At 36.1% G+C, this 17,314-nt stretch overlaps 1 protein-coding gene across 6 annotated transcripts in view; it reads right to left on the bottom strand.

Moving 5' to 3' along the window:
* Nucleotides 1-17,314, bottom strand: part of COL19A1 (collagen type XIX alpha 1 chain) — a 312,492-nt gene that overhangs the window by 164,006 nt on the left and 131,172 nt on the right. For all 6 annotated transcript variants that reach the window (XM_032864437.1, XM_032864441.1, XM_032864440.1 and 3 more), the window contains 3 exons: nucleotides 12,016-12,069; nucleotides 2,781-2,834; nucleotides 1,188-1,223 (listed from right to left, as the gene is read on the bottom strand). In XM_032864437.1, the coding sequence (XP_032720328.1) occupies nucleotides 1,188-1,223; nucleotides 2,781-2,834; nucleotides 12,016-12,069 (144 nt within the window). The remainder of the gene's footprint in view (nucleotides 1-1,187; nucleotides 1,224-2,780; nucleotides 2,835-12,015; nucleotides 12,070-17,314) is intronic.

The following is a 17,314-nucleotide window of genomic DNA, read 5'->3' on the forward strand; positions in this document are numbered from 1 at the left end:
AGTTTTAAAAATAAACTCCACAAAGTATAAAAAAGCTGAGTAATATGCAGTTAAAACCACCTCTCAAATAGTTTTCATTTCCATCTTGAAAATAAAAGCTTCAAGCACAGAATTCCATTGTAAATTGAATTTGGTTATTTCTGAGTCATGTGTTTGATTCCTTAGATTTTTTCATTTATAAAGAAATATTTGTCCCTTAAGAAAGCATTTGCAAAAATTAGTTGCATAAGACATTATTAAGGTATTGTTCAGAATGACATTTCCAAGTACAAAGATAAATATGAACGTTATCAAAGTCACACAGTCATTGAGATTACGTTGCTGCCTTGTTGGGAAGAGCTCAACACAGATGCTAGATTTCTTTTTAAACCTGACCTTCTATGATCAGAATTGGTCTGAAAACCGATGATTTCAAGTCTTAATTTATGTCGTTAGATAATATCAACATAAAGTTTCCTTTTTCCTACTAAGCTTAGGGTCATTGTTAGACCAAACCTTTAAGTTAAATGAGAGCCCTTAATGTCTTATGAAGAAAATCTATAGCAGTAAATTATATCCAAATATAAAGTCATTATATATTTATGATTAAATGCTTAATAAATGATGAACCATTTAATTGAGAACAATCCCATTATGTGCACATTAGGAACTTTTCTCATAAATCTGTTACAGAAATATTAGCCTTTTATCACTTGTACATCTTAGAAGCTAATCACATAGGAAAAGCAATTGTCTCGGACAGGTTTTGGGGAATGGAACAATCAGTTTAAACAGGTAGCTGTTTTTAATCCATTGGGCAATTATAGTTTATTTTGTTCTTTTACAGTTTTTAGAATAAGTAGAACAGTCTCTGCTTCCATTAACTTTAAATGTCTTGTTAAGAATGTATAATCAAACATTCTAGGGGCACAATTATGAACCATATGGAGGGTAGAGAAAATTGTTCAGGACTGGCACCGCCTCCAGACTTTCCTCGTAACTACTGGTATGACCTCGGGTTAAGTATTTCACTGATGTGGGCAGCTGCCCCATCTTTAAAATCTGGAGGTTTGGCTAGATCGACTCTAAGGTCACTTTCACTTCTCAAAATATCCTAAAGCTTAAATTTTGGTTTAGTCATGATGTGGTGTGAATAATGAAGAGGATAACATATTTCAATTTTGAATTCTGATTACAGGAATACTTACAGTTAAGGCTGATGGTCCTGGAGGTCCTGTATCTCCCTAAAATAGATTTTTAAAAGTTGCCGTTACTAATAATCTTTTCTTGCACATTTTATTTATAAGTGTTCTGAATGAACAGAAGCAATATATAGAAAAATTCTGAAGGAGAAAATAGAATTTCATCTTGATAGGAGTCTCTGCACAATGAAAAATGTATCATGTGCTTTAAACTCTCATGATATAAATATCACCTTGTGCACCCCCATGCTTTCTGCAGAACTTGTTTTGAAAAGCTAAAATAATCTAATTTTCTATTCTTTTGTCTACTAACCCAAAATTAGAAAGAATATCTCTTCAAATATGGTTACTTGCCAATGGAGCAGCTGGGAAGTGTCACAACGACAGATAATTTTTCTGACAAAGTTAGTATGAGGATCAGCAGAAATAATAAGTGCATCTCCCCACTTCATGCCTCCCAGCTGCAAGAAGCAGTCCCATTGCCTCTTACAAAGCTCTGCTAAACTGGCGTTGCACTTGCCATCAATTTTAAGAGGTTTTTCACTGACCTAAGTGAATACAAATTACCAGGTGGATATATTAAGAACCTTTTAAAAATCTTTACAAAATGGCTCATCTAAAAGTTTATTATTTTCTGTCTTATATGTCGCCTCTATGCTTTTTTGTATATCAGGACTCCTATTTATTTAATAAGAACTCTTAATCATTAAGATCAAAAATCATTGCTATAAGGCTATTTAGGTGGACATTATGGCGACCTTATACCTTGTGGTATGAAGCTCGGAGATACGTTCTCATGTTGAGAGTATCTCTGTAACTTTTTCTTTTCTCATCTAACATAGTCATCTCAAAAGTTAAGGATTAGTATTGAGTAATCATTACTTTTTGGAACAATTGAATAAAAATAGCCAACTCGTTAAGGAACATCGACATAGCTTAACTCGGTCACTGAGGACCAATTTGTAAGATAGATTTTAACAGAGAGATAAATACTGAAGCCAGACAAGGATTCCCAAATGTGCTCACAGTAGAGAACAAAATACAATATAAAACACCCGCACACATAATTCTCATCAAATCAGGATCATCCAATGACCTTATTCTGAATGACTCTTGCTTTTAGTACTTCTAAATCTCTTTTCAAGGTCACAGCCAATAGATCATTATAAAATGGCATGACAGAAAAATGGCAGGAAATAAAGCGTTCAGACCAAGACTGAGTTAAAAAGTTAACCTCCTTCCCCGCCAAAGGCCACCTGATTCACCATTATGGTAGCAGTTCAGTGCTACTGGCAAAGTTCCCTGATACAAGGCACAGTTGTTAATTTGGCAATGGAATAGCTAATGCTGTTAAGTGAGGGAGAGAAAGTGAAATCTTATAAACACAAATTAATGTCAACTAGCAGTTGTGCATTTAGTCTCTTCAAACTAATTAAATGAACCAAAAGGCTTTTCTTCAGATGCTTTTAACATAACAGCCTTTGGTTAATTTTAACAAAATTAACTTTTGGCAGTTAGAAAGTATCAGAGAAAAGTCACTGCATACATTCTCAGAGTTTTCGTAAGAAAAACTGGCACTTCTCAGGGTGAATACGATACCTTTTCTCCTTTTGGGCCAGGTGGACCACGAGGACCCAAGTCACCTTTTAAACCCTGTATGCAGAATACAACCAATGTAATTTCTATACACAATTCACAGAAAGACTGAATTTCTAACAAGTCATTAGTCACAAAATAAATCATAATTTACTGAACTCCCAACTCCCATTCTTCAGTTTGTAGTATAGAGAGAAAGAGAGACGACTGGCACTAAAATGATAAGCAACATCTGCGTTGTGGTGAGTACAGATACATTAAATCAGCGTGAGTCCTGAATACTGCATATTTGTGCAACTTTGTTTCCTGCTAAAATTACATTAATTCACCATCTGGGAGAACATCATTTAGATCTATATGAGCTTTTAAGTATCCACTTTGGATTAAATTTGTGGATGTTGTAAATACCTTTGATTTAGCATTGATTTGGCCTTTATAAAGCTTGCCAAAAAAATTCAAGAATTAAATAAAAAAACATTTTTATGTATCTATCAAGTAATCTAATTGTGAGGGAAAAATAAATGAAGGACATCTTCTTTCCCTGTCACTCACAGCCCGAAGCTACAACGTAGTCTCTTTCCTGTTTTAAAGTATTTTAGTTCTCTAGTTCCTATTTTTTTTTAAACCTGGATTTATAAAGATATTTAATCAAACTATATAAGACATAGAGTATCAGATAAGTATGTTCATGAATCTTCCAGACTCTTTGGTGTTTCAGTGGATATTTTGTTGACCAGACTCAGAAATGACAGCTCTCAGGAACACTGTGATAGATTTCAGGGGCATTCTACAGTTGAAGGTTTTCACAGTGTAAACAGAAAGAAAGTTAGATAGACATGTCCTGACTGTGTGCCAAATAGAAAAAAAATATCTTCCTTCATCCTTGATTTAACACGTTGGATGAGGGAAGAACAATCATGGAAAAAAGAAATATTCTGAAGCCACACAATGCACAGTCTATGTCCAGACGTCTTACTTTTCCTGGCTGAGGGATCCATCTCTCGCAGCACTGACATTTTGTAGTCAATAAACAATGTCAAATGCCAGCAGCTTTAACTACTTAATATAGAAGCCCATGATGAATTTCAAGAAATGAAGGAAAACTGGATACTTAAAATAATCTTGTAGAGGTTATGTGAAAACCGTCGTCTTACACCTTAAGGAAAAAGATTTAACAGATGAAAACAGCATGTGATTGGCAAAAAACACTTCACAACTATAGAAATACTTTTCAGGATGAAACTCATAGCTATGGGTCTTTCACTGTTACCTCAGAGTATTTCTAGAAAAAGGATGAGTGAAAAAATAAATCACATTTGATATGTGATATTCTCTTATTATTTGAAATAGCCTTTCCTTCCCAACTGAGCAAAATGAGACTCATCTGAATTGAGATGTGTTGTGAGTGTAAAACATATTAGATTTTCCATATCTAGTACAAAAAATGTAAAATAGCTCATTAATACTTTTTATATTGATTATATATTAAAATGATAATATTTGGATATATTTAATATATTATTAAAATTAGTTTCACATGTCTCTTTTTACTTTTTTTTTTTAATGTGGCTACTGGAAAGTATATCTAGATTTGTCTTGAAATTATATCATATTTAGAATTATACTATATAAGTATTACATTAAATAGATTCTATTTCTATTGGATAGTGCTACTTAGAGGTACAAAAACAAGAAGTTGACAAAAACTCTCTCTTTGTCCAAACTTTAGTCACACTCTTCCGAGTCTTTTCTCCATTAGGCCTCAAGCTTGGCCTCTGTCCTGTTCTGTCTTTGGCCTGCTTAGCCCAGTTTTAGCAGACTCTTGCTTAATCAGTTTAGAAAGAATCCCACACGTTTGATATCAGATCAAGTGCCTCATCTCTGACCTTTGACATGTAAGTGTTTGGCCTGCCTTCAGCAAGAATCCTATTAAGTTAGTTTCTCAAGAATCCTCCTACCCTTGAGGTCTGCTCTTAGTAACTATTTTCCATTCACTGAGCCCATCACTCTATTGGCCGTATCCCTCCCTCTCCTTGTTGTTTCTGGAGTTGAGCTCAATTTCTCTCCCTTTCTCTCCCTTTCTGCAATACCCCTTTTCGATTCAGTGTGAACAAAATTTTAATATAATGTTCATTATTGTAAAATTTTAAATAAATGTGAGAATAGTTTTTCCCTAACAGGGTCAAGATTCCTGCCCTCAGGGAATCATATTATGAGAGGAGGGTTGTCCTGCTGATAAACAGGACCACAGGCTGAATGTGATAAGAACGAGAGGGACAGAGCTGCTATTTCAACTGGGGTGATAAGAAACCGCTTCTGTGTGGAGGGGACATTTGTTGTTTCAAAGGATCCAGGCATGCAATGATCCAGGGGAAAAATACTGAGGTTAGAAGGCATAGCAAGCACCAAAGCTCCTAGGGTGAGCAGAATGTCATGAGCAGGCAGACAAGGAACAGGAGATCAAATCAAGTTTAGGCACAGGTCAATGCATATAGAGAACTAAAGGCCATGGTAAGGAGGCTGGTTTTCTTTGTTGTAAGTGGAATGGGGAAACTACTTAAATGTTCCAAGCAAAGAAAGGCCATGATGTGACCTTGTTTCAAAAAACATCACTTTGTCCACAATGTGAAAATAGATTGTAGGCAGCAAGAGTGGAAGCAGAAAAGAGACTGTCACAGTGTTGCAGGCAAGAGCACAGGATGGTTGGGGTGTGGGGGTGACACTGGAGATGGAGCGCAGTGGTCAGAGATTGCACATAATGGGAAGCAGGACATATAGATATGTTGGAAAAGGGGGCAAAGAAAAGACGGTGCCAAGACTTAAGTAAGTGATAGGATGTTGAACCATTTACTGGGCTGAGAAGTTTATTAAAAAAGATGTTTTCTTTGTGCTTCCTGATACAATACTATCCAGAGAAAGACAAATGAAGAAGAAATGTCTGAGAAAGATACCAAGTACCCATTTAGTCAACAAATATTGTTGAATATTTTCAAATACATAAGACTAAACTCTATGTTCTGGGCACCTGGGTGGCTCAGTTGTTAAGCGACTGCCTTCAGCTCAGGTCATGATCCCGGGGTCCTGGGATCAAGCCCTCTGTGGGCTCCCTGCTCTGCAGGAAGCCTGCTTCTCCCTATCCTTCTGCCTGCCACTCCCCCTGCTTGTGCTTGCTATCTCTCTTTCTCTGTCAAACAAATAAATAAAATCTTAAAAAAAAGACTATTAAATGTTAACAAAAATAATTTTAAAAAAGGACTATATTCTATGAACATATGCATATGAAAAGGTTATTGTTTTAAAAGGCAACATTAAACACAACATTCAGGAAAATGTTAACTTTGGGGTGGGGCATGAGGTTACACTGAGTTCTGGGTACAGTGGTGTCCCAGTTATTACTATGATTCATAATCATCACACATTACATGTTATAAAAATAATATCTCTAGGCATAAAATAATACACTAAGTTTTTTCAATATTCCTGCCTGACAGACTAACCCTAACTGCAACTTTTGGGAAGAACTTACTGGCAAATGAATCAGCTAACCATCCCTGATTGAATCAACCATGGTCAGGAAGCAGATGGGGAATAATGCAACCAAAGACAAGCTGATGTGAATACTGAATACTATTATGGAAATATATAGCAAGTGTGAAGGGAACAGTTCCCAGAGAGGCCTACATCCACTGGAGGTACCCAAGATTCAGAGATGCAGAGTTCAGGAGAGTCAGGAAAAGAGCAGCATTTTATGCAAAATCCTAAGTTGTTCAAGCTTCCCTATAAAATAGGTATAAATAATAGTTATCTTGAAGGCCTATTCTGAGAATCACAGGTTATAAAAACACTTAGTACCTGTAGGTACTTAATAAATGTTGCTTTTACTTTTCAAATCCAAGTTTAAGGGATAATTAATAGTTCATTCTGTTCAGGTTTGTACTCAGTTTGATGGATATGGAACCATTGTGCTTTAAGTCACACAGGATAAAATGCAATTGAGAAGTACTACATTTATCAAGCTTCTACTTTTATGGCCATTGAAGTGGGTCCATGTAACTCATGTCCTCTGACAAAGTACAATGTTTTTAAGGCCATGGCATCCTAATAAGCTCTAAGAAACAGATCAGTAATGCTTTTCTCAAGTGCAATTTTTCTCCTCCTGTCACACTGGTGCTGCTATCAATGGTTATCGAGTACGGGGGAGAAAAAGATGCAGCACTCACCCTAAAGCATAAAGAATCAAATGGAACAGACTATGAATTCAATATTGAATAAGATGGGAATCTATTATCAAGGTTCTCAATAAAATTCATGTATATAAAGACTCTCAAAAGCACAGTAGTTGACTCTGCACGTTATGTGGAGATAGGAACTCTTATCTAAAGGCAAGATGAAAACTGATGGACAGTATAATATCTAGAATTATAAAAGCAGGCAGACTATGAAATTAATTTTCCTGGACTATCTACTACTCATGGTAGGTAGCATCTTTAAAAATCAGAAGATACAATATTTGTTAAACAAAACAATATTTGCTAAAAAGAATTTTAACCATCAACTAATTCTTCGCCTCCTCTTCCCATTAACTGTACCTTGTTCCCGAGTGATGGCACCAGCTGTTACCAGCTGATAGCTCAGCTTTGTGATTTCAATATTTTTGCATTTAATAATACAGATTACATTGGTATAAGGAGATTAACAAGATTATTTTAGAAACATCAGATGCTGTAATTCTGATAAGGGATGTATGAAAGACAGTAATAAAGATGCACAGGAAGAGTCTAAACTCAATGATTGAAATCAACTTTCCTAAGATTATATAACCTCACCAAAAAACAAATGAAATGATATTTTTATTAGAGATAAATGTGTTTTATTTAACCCAGTTTCAAATAACAGTAAATGTTTACATAGCTCTTACTGTATGCAGACACTGTTCTAAATGCTTTATGCATAACCCTGTTTATCCTCAAACACAGACAAAAAAAGCCCTGAAGTGTTATTAACATTATCATCCCATTGTGCAAATGAAAACGGTGAGGCACAGAGGGAGTAAGTAATGTTCTGAGTGGTATGCCAGTTAGGCAGTGGCAGATCTGGGATCTGAGCCCGGAAGTCTGACTTTTAAAGGTTACATTAACAACTTTATAAGATTCCCTCTCAAGTCTGTTATAAGATGCATTTGTTGAGTATCTCTCACAGTAGGTCACAATCAAAATCATTTAATTATAAACTCAAATGTGTGTAAAATTGAGGTCTTGGTATTTTGAAGGCTAAATTCTAGCAGTTCGAATTTTTGACGACTTTAATATGTTTGGTATGCATTATCTACACTATAAGGGAAATAGGAACATGTATTTAGTTCAATAACTTTAGTCCAATACTCTAATACCTTGAAGATCAATCCAAAGTTTACATACACATACACTACCAAGGATGCTTTTAGAGACATCAGAGCAATTTTTTTTTTTTTTTTTTTGTCCTAATGATTAAAAACTGCTACATTAGTTGGTGAGCCTTTGGGGTGTTAAACATTCTGCTTTTGCAAGACAGTCCCATATAACAAAGAATTGTCTTACCCAAAATGGAAATAGTGTCCCACTGAGAAAGACTGAACTGCTGAATATTTCCCTGTAAATCAGGTTTACATTTTTCCAAAGTGAGTTTGCCCATTTTTTGAAAAAGTTGGCACGGAAGAAATTATTAAAAGATACATTTACATCAAGATATTTGTAATATACAAGAATAAAGACCATTAAAAAGGGCTTTTGGATTCATTTAGTAGGAATATTAAATTCTTCCAATTTTCTTTGCCTTGGAAAGTAGCTAGAGTGAGCTGGCCCACTGAGTTCATTCACTCTGCATTCTAACAGAATGTTTCTGAAGTTAGACTCTCCATCATGGCTTGACTTTAATTCAAATTGAAATCACTATTATAATGCCCTTCATTCCCTAAGAATGTGTACCTGTGCTTATTGAAAGGCAGAGTGAACTGTCATAAATGCTGAATGATTTTAATTTGCATAGTCAGTTTATTTTAGCATTGAAAAATAGGCAATGACAACTGTGGCATGATTTAGTGGGAAAATAAGAGACTTTATAGTCAAACACGGAGGGTTAAAAGTGGATTTTATCATTTTCTTAAAAAAAAAAATAGTCGCCTAATGTCCCAAGTCTTTATTTCTTGCCTCTGAAAACAGAGATTCTACCACCCCTGCTCTAGCTAGCCCATAAAGCTAGAGTAAGGATCACATTTCAAATTCCTTGTGGAAATCGTTTGTGAATGATAACACATTATTAACAGTTCCACCACTAATGATGTAATAGAGCATTTGACTCTCTATTCCTAGTGATAGTAGAGGGGAGAAAAGGAGAATTTTCATTACTTTTTCTTATTTCTCCTTAGTCATGACTTCTGAATATCTTTGGCAAAATTGAGAAAAGGAAAATAATATCATCTACATATCAATTAAGTAACAAAGAGAAAAGTTAATGTGCTTTGTCCTGCTTTATGATATACCTAATGAACTATATTAAACAATGATGGTACTAATGAAATGACAGCCCTGTGTTTGGGGGCATGCAAAGAACTCTTACAAGTTCCTTTCCAAGAGGAAAGGTCACACTGCCCACTACACTATGTGCTCTCTTAACAGGTTGGTCTTATTCAGGTTTGGAACCCTTACAATGGCTGCTGGAACATCTGGGCATGTAGCAGGCACTCAAATATATGTATTTATCAGTTGATTACTTCTAAAAAGCCAAACCACCTTTCTTGCAGAGCCATAAGAATAATTTCCAAGTCTCCAAGTTAATGTAGTAGACTTCAGAGTCCAACCCCTCAAATCTCCAGTTTCATTCAAGTGTTTGGATAAATTTCTCTCTATTTCAACTACAATGTTATCTTTTTAAAAAATATTTTTAAAAAGATTATTTATTTATTTACTTGTGAGAGAGAAACAGAGACAGAGACAGAGAGACAGAGACAGAGAAAGCAAAAGAGAGCACAAGCAGGCAAGAGGAGCAGAGAGAAGGAAGAAGCAGATGCCCTTGCTGATCAGGTAGCTGGCAGGGAAGCAGGGCTTGATCCCAGGACCTGCGGATCATGACCTCAGCTGAAGGCAGATGCTTAACCCACTGAGCCACCCACGTGCCCCTCCAGTGTTATCTTAATGAACTTCTAAATATCTTTGTTTTGTTCCTCTATCTCAGGGAGCCCACATAAATGCAGTTTGGTTATCTTTTGTAACACTATCATTAATTTCCTTCAACACCACTATATTTTTCACAATTAAAATCTTTCCCATAATGAATGGTCAAATTCTTGAGCTATTTTTGAGTTTTCAATGCTATCTAGTGCCAAACTGCATATATTTTATCACTGTAATAGCACTATCTATGTACTCCCTTCCATCCCTGTTATCCTACTTTAGGCTCTGATTACTTAGAGTTTAAACTATTATTATACTTCTTCAGTTTTTAAAATTAAAACTTGGCAAATAATTATTGGGAACTTTGAAAATATTCACTAAGTACTAGGGATTCCAAGAAATGGTCTTTGCTCTTGTGAAGGGTATGATAGGGAAAAAAAAAACATAGGCAAAGGCCCAAATTTTATCCATTTTGTGTAACAGTCAAACTAATCTTCATTTAAACACAGCTTGGAGGACGTCTCCCCTCCATCAGAGGAAGGAAGGCAAACATCCTTGTACACAGCACCTCCCATACTCTGGCTCCAGATGTATTCTGTTTTGTTATTTCTTCAACTCCTTACATGCAGCAGGAATTCCAAAAACCTGAATGGATGCTTTTCAAGTTTGTAATCTTAATAATCTCTTTGTATAAAATTATAGGACATCATAATGACTGGGACCTTAGACTCGACTCTAAGCCCATCCTTCACAGACATAGAAGTTATATTCTCAGCTAGTGACACAGTGGGCTCTGGTTTTCCACTCCAGAACTCTTACTATGATAACGGGTACCTCCACTGGTGGGGAAGGGAGGTGAATCAGATGCACAGTTCAAGTGTATGGACCAACAGTTGTGACATCCAATGTGTTGAGGCCTTGTAAAGAGCTAGAGAAGATGCAGAGATTTCCTCCAGCTACAAACCTAGGTACCAGTTCCCATCCTCTCATACAGAAAAATCACTTCAAAAGGAGAAGGAATAAGAATGAGAATCTTATTAAATATATAAATGGGACTTCTCAGGACGTAACAAGAGAGTAAAGTTGTGGGGGGTCAGAACCTCAATGCAGTGTTGACTATAGGGTTAATTACCAGGGTATTTCTCTTTTGGAGAAACCCCCTCCCCACACTCAGGTATTCCTCTTTGCCCACAAGCCCCAGGGACCATAGTGACCAGCGTTCCTTCTCACCATGGTGATCCACTGTATACAAGATGGATTTTGCAATGTCTTTAATGCATAAGGCGACCAGATCTAGTTTCCCTTTTTTTTTTTTTTAACCCATAAAGCAAGTGGTGTAGTGTAGCCCTTTAGAACTTTTCTAAAACATTTTTATGCAAGTGAAAAAGAAAACTGTGGGAACAAGTAATTCTCATGGTGGTCATTTTCCCTAGCAAAGTTAATGTAGCTATAGTAAATGGTGATTTTGATTAACAGAAGATTAGTCTATATTTCAGAGAAAAATCCAGATTTAGGATAATTTTCAAGTTTTATCATAAGAATCAAAGTGAAGCTCAGGGAATGGGGGTCGGGGGGTGGGGAGTGTCATCCTAAGGGAAAGATGAGGAGATGCTAGGACATCAGAGGCTGATGACCTGGTGCAGTGGAAGGGGAGGGAGACAGAACTACAAGTCTCCCCTCCCCGTCGTCTCCCCTTCTTTTCATCATTGCAATCCCATCCATGCAGACCCTTCATAGAGGGAACTTTGGTATAAGATGAAGAGCGACCCTGGGTAAGAACACAGACCACGTGAGAATGTATGTAAGAAGAATAAAGATAGAAGAAAACCGGAAAAAATGCAATCCAGAAACAACAACAACAAAAGCACTGTTAAGGATGACAGGATATAAAATATGTAAACCCAAGGAACGACCCATAATGGCACTAAAAACACAGAGCCATGCAAAAAACTGCCTTGATTCTTGATTTTGCCTTGATTGTGGCTAGTTCTTCCATGCACAGTAAAGTGTTACTACCCTTAGATAGTCAATATATTTCCGTGGCAAAATGTAAACAGAATATTAGAAAAAAAAAAAAAAGTTAGGCTTACATTTTGTCCATTAATGCCAGCCAGACCTGGATCTCCTTTTTCTCCTTGTTCACCCTAGAAAGAAACAATTTATACAATGAAAAAATGTTATAGCCTGAGAACCTTTACTAAGAAAAAATAAGAATGTTACATTGTTGGGCATTTATAACAATGTGATTACTTTGCTAATCCCTGGAAAGAAACATTTATTAAAAAACAATTCTGAGTCCTAAAACCAAAGGGAAGTTTAAAGGTTCAAAGAAAAGCTGTATAAAAATGATTAAAGGGTAGAAATTGAACAGGGATTATTTATTTCTTCTATATGCAACAAGGAACTTTCTGGAGGGCAATTTGGCAATATATATCAAGAGTCTTAAATCTGTTCATTTAATTTGGCCCAGTAATTCTGCTTCTAAGAATGTAACCTAGGGAAATAGAGATGAAAAGTTTTAGGCACTAAATTGTAGAGTACACTGCTATTTATAGCAGTACAAAAAAAGAAACATCCTAAATGTACAATAATAGGGAACTGATTAAATAAATTATGGTATATAGATATAATGGAATATAATGCAGTCATTAAAATCATGTTTATAAATTGTATATACTACAGGAAAATCCTTATGATGTAAAAAGTAAGATACAATTAAGGGATTGACAAATTCAACAAATAAATGTTAACAAATACCTGTTTTTTAACTTTAAAGTTACAAATGTTCAAAATGATCACTTATACCAATTTTTTATGATACGTACCCATAGTGACATATATTTTTGTTTGATTATCATCCGAAGTATGTATACTTTTATAGGCAAATGCTGCACATGTGTAGCATAATTCAAAAACAATTAAATACCTATTTATCTACGCATCTACCTCTCTACTTGCCTACCAACTTATGTATCCACCTACTGGAAGAAGAAAAACCAGATCAATAGAAGCGGTTAATCTGTGGATTCTGTGATCATGGCTGATTTTTTTTCCCTTTACTATGTTCTTCCTTTTCAATTTTTTAAAACAATAAATATACATTATCTGTGTAATCAGTAAAATGTCTAAAAATAAAAGAATATATTAGGCATATAAAGAACTCATCCAAGTTGCCAGGCCCATCATGTAACACAGTGTGTGTGTGTATATGTGTGTATGTGGTAATATTTGTAGTAATCTCTGCTTTGTGTCACTAGGATGATATTTTATCCTCTTTATTCTTTTGTCCCTCTTCCTTCAGTTTTTTCTTACAATGAACACTATTATTTTTATGAGCATTTTTATGAGGATAAACAAGAGTGTATACAAACACATTCAGTAAAATAGGTTCAAGTTAGAATAAAGCTGAAAAATTTAAACTGAAAATGGAAGGGCAAGGCAATACTCTAGAACTGTGCTGGTCAATGTGGTAGCCACCAGCCACATGTGGCTATTTACATTTAAATTAATTAGGATTAAATAAAATCTAAACACAGTTCTTCAGTTGCTCTAGCCACATTTCAAGTGCTCAATGGTGCCTACACTATTGGACTGTGCAGATCAGAACACTTCTATCATTACAGAAAATTCCACTGAAGAGTGCTATTCCAGAGGATGTCATATAGGACAGAAAGTAAATAAGAATTAAGAAGCTCAGAAATACACAGAAGAAAATATCTATCTAGTAAGGGGATAAAACACAACATGGTGTCTATGTGGTGACACATATGTGTTCAGCACATGTTAATAGAACAAACTGAAATTTTTGGCACAAGGAGACAAATCTAATTCCATGGATATGTCATCATTAACTTTCACAATGTAACTAAAAATGAATATAATCTTTATTCAAAATCAATGGTATTCCCAGGAGGAAAAAAAAAGGAACTCTAAAGAGGTATGTGCGAGTGGAGGTAAGATGGTGGAGGAGTAGCAGACTGAGATGACATCAGATCCCAGGAATTCAGCGAGAGAGTTATCAAGCCATTCTGAACACCTACAAACTCAACAGGAGACAGAAGAGAAGAGCAGCAATTCTAGGAACAGAAAGTCGACCACTTTCTGGAAGGTAGGATGTGTGGAGAAGTGAATCCAAAGCCTTGGGAAGATAGACTGTGGAGGGAGGGGCCGGCTCCCAACAAGCTACGGAGCCCTGGAGCACAAAATCAGAACTTTTAGAAGTCTGCTCCACTGAAGGATCAGAGGCTAAGCGGAGGTGGAGCCCTTATGGGGACAGTGTGGTCTCAGGTCCTGTGGGGTCACAGAAAGATCGGGGATGTCTGAGTGTGGCAGAGCTCCAAGGTATTGGAGCAGGGAAGCTGACTACAGAGACAGAGCCGAGCAGTGGGCACTCAACTCGGGGTTACCTTAAACCATGATCTCAGGCACAGTTGGGCCACCACTCAAGTGGCAGATCTGAGGAGACTCACATTCCTCCTCTGGAGGAGCAGCATGGCAGGAATCTGGTGGGTTTGGAGACTCCAAACGGGACTGTGCGACAGAGATAGAAACACTCAGTCACAGGCTGGGTGAGCTCTGAGTGTGGCAAGAGACCAGGCAGACGGGAGTGATTGACCCCTTTTCTCTGAGGGTGCACTGAGGAGTGGGGCCCCAAGCTCTTGGCTCCTCTGGGCTGGAGATTGGGAGGCCGTTATTTCATTCCAGTCCTTCAGAACTCTACGGAAAGCGTTCAGGGAAAAAAAAGCTCCTGAGTGAACCCGAGCAGATTTCTTAGCCTGGCCCCTGGCAAGGGTGGTGCAATTCCACCTCGGGCAAAGACATTTGAGAATCACTGCAACAGGCCCCTCCCGCAGAAGATCAGAAAGAACATTCAGCCAAGACCAAGCTCACAATGCAAGGAAAACAGTGAAACTCCGGAGCTAGGGGAAAACAATACATGGAATTCATGGCTTTCTCCCCATGATCCTTTAGTTTTGCAAAGTTAGATTAAATTTTTTTAATTTTATTTTTTTCTTATTTTATTTTTTTAAACTTTTCCTCTTTCCTCTTTTAATGTTTTGCAACTAGTTTATCTTAACAATACATTTCTAAAAAAAATCTTTTTAAACCTTCATTATTATAGTCATATTTTATCCTTCATTGTATTTAGGCTTTTTTGTACACATATGGGGTTTTTTTGTTCCTTCTAAAAAAATTTTGGATACAATTTCTGCTAATAGATCAAAATATAACCTAAATCTAACATATGGCTTTGATCTAGTCTCCAGCCTGAGCACATTCTCTCCTCATCTTTTCTCTTTCTTTTTCCAACCAATTTATCTTATTAATTACTTTTTTAGAATTTTTAAAAAAATTTTTCATCTTTACAGTTATATTCCATCCCTTCATCATGTTTACCCTTATTTTTGTATATATATAAGTTTTTCTTTCTTTAAAATTTTGGGAGGTAGTTTCTTCTAAGAGTCAAAAATATATCTCAAATCAAGTGTGTGGCTCTATTCTATTCACCAGTCTAAAATATAAATATAAATATATATATATATATATATATATATATATATATATATATATATTTTTTTTTTTTTTTTTCCTCTTTACCCTCATTCTTTTCCCCTTGATTTGGGGTCTCTTCTGATTTGGTTAGCATACATTTTTTCTGGGGTCTTTGCTACCCTTTCAGTATTTTATGCTTTTGTTCATATATTCTTATCTGGATAAAATGACAAGGTGGAAAAACTCACTACAAAAAAGAAAGCACAAGAGGTAGTACCGACGGCTAGGGACCTAATCAATACAGACACTGGTAATATGTTAGATCTAGAGTTCAGAATGACGATTCTCAAGGTGCTAGCTGGGCTCGAAAATGGCATGGAAAATATTTAAGAAACCCTTTCTGAAGAAATAAATCCCTTTCTGGAGAAATAAAAGAACTAAAATCTAACCAAGTTGAAATTAAAAAAGCTATTAATGATGTGCAGTCAAAAATGGAGACTCTTACTGCTAGGATAAATGAGGCAGAAGAGAGAATTAGTGATACAGAAGGCAAATGACAGAGAATAAAGAAAGTGAGCAAAAGACAGACAAACAACTACTGGACCATGAAAGGAGAATTCAAGAGATAAGTGATATCATAAAATGAAACAATATTAGAATAATTGGGATTCCAGAAGAAGAAGAAAGAGAGAGAGGGGCAGAAGGTATATTGGAGTAAATTATACTAGAGAATTTCCCTAATATGGCAAAGGGAACAAGCATCCAAATCCAGGAGGCACAGAGAAACCCCTCAAAAATCAATAAAAATAGGTCCACACCCCATCATCTAATAGTAAAACTTATGAGTCTTAGTGACAAAGAGAATAAACCTAAAAGCAGCTCAAGACAAAAAGTCTGTACCATACAATGGTAGAAATATTAGACTGGCAACAGAGTTATCCACAGAGACCTGGCAAGCCAGAAAGAACTGGCATGATATATTCAGAGCACTAAATGAGAAAAATATCCAGCTGGGAATACTATATCCAGCTAGGCTATCATTGAAAATAGAAGGACAGATAAAAAGCTTCCAGGACAAACAAAAATTAAAAGAATTTGCAAACACCAAACCAGACCAATACATGAAATATTGAAAAGGGTCCTCTAAGTAAAAAGAGAGCTGAAAGTAGTAGAAATGAAAGGAACAGAGACAATATACAGTAACAGTTACCTTACAGGCATAAAATGGCACTAAATTCATATATTTCAAGAGCTACCCTGAATGTAAATGGGCTAAATGTCCCATCAAAAGACACAGGATATCAGAATGGATTAAAAAAAACAAACCCCATCAATATGCTGTCTAGAAGAAACTCATTTTAGACCCAAAGACACCTCCAGATTTAAAGTGAAGGGGCGGAAAACAATTTACCATGTTAAAGGACATCAAAAGAAAGCTGGGGTAGCAATCCTTATATCAGATAAATTAGATTTTAAGCCAAAGACTATAATAAGAGATGAGGAATGACACTATATCATACTCAAAGGGTCTGTCCAACAAGAAGATTGAATAATTTTATATATCTATGCCCCTAACATGGGAGCAGCCAACTATATAAACCAATTAATAACAAAACCAAAGAAACCCATTGACAATAAAAAAATAATAGTAGGGGACTTTAACACCCACCCCCCCTCACTGAAATGAACAGATCATGCAAGCAAAAGATCAACAAGGAAATAAAGGCCTTAAATGACACACTGGACCAGATGGACATCACAGATATATTCAGAACATTCTATCTTAAAGCAACAGAATACACATTCTTCTCTAGTGCACATGGAACATTCTCCAGAATAGATCACATCCTGGGTCATGAATCAGGTCTCAACTGGTACCAAAAGATTGGGATCATT

Source organism: Lontra canadensis, unplaced genomic scaffold (assembly GCF_010015895.1).
Source record: "Lontra canadensis isolate GAN:19392208 unplaced genomic scaffold, GSC_riverotter_1.0 scaffold27, whole genome shotgun sequence".
In the NCBI taxonomy this organism is placed as follows: domain Eukaryota; kingdom Metazoa; phylum Chordata; class Mammalia; order Carnivora; family Mustelidae; genus Lontra; species Lontra canadensis.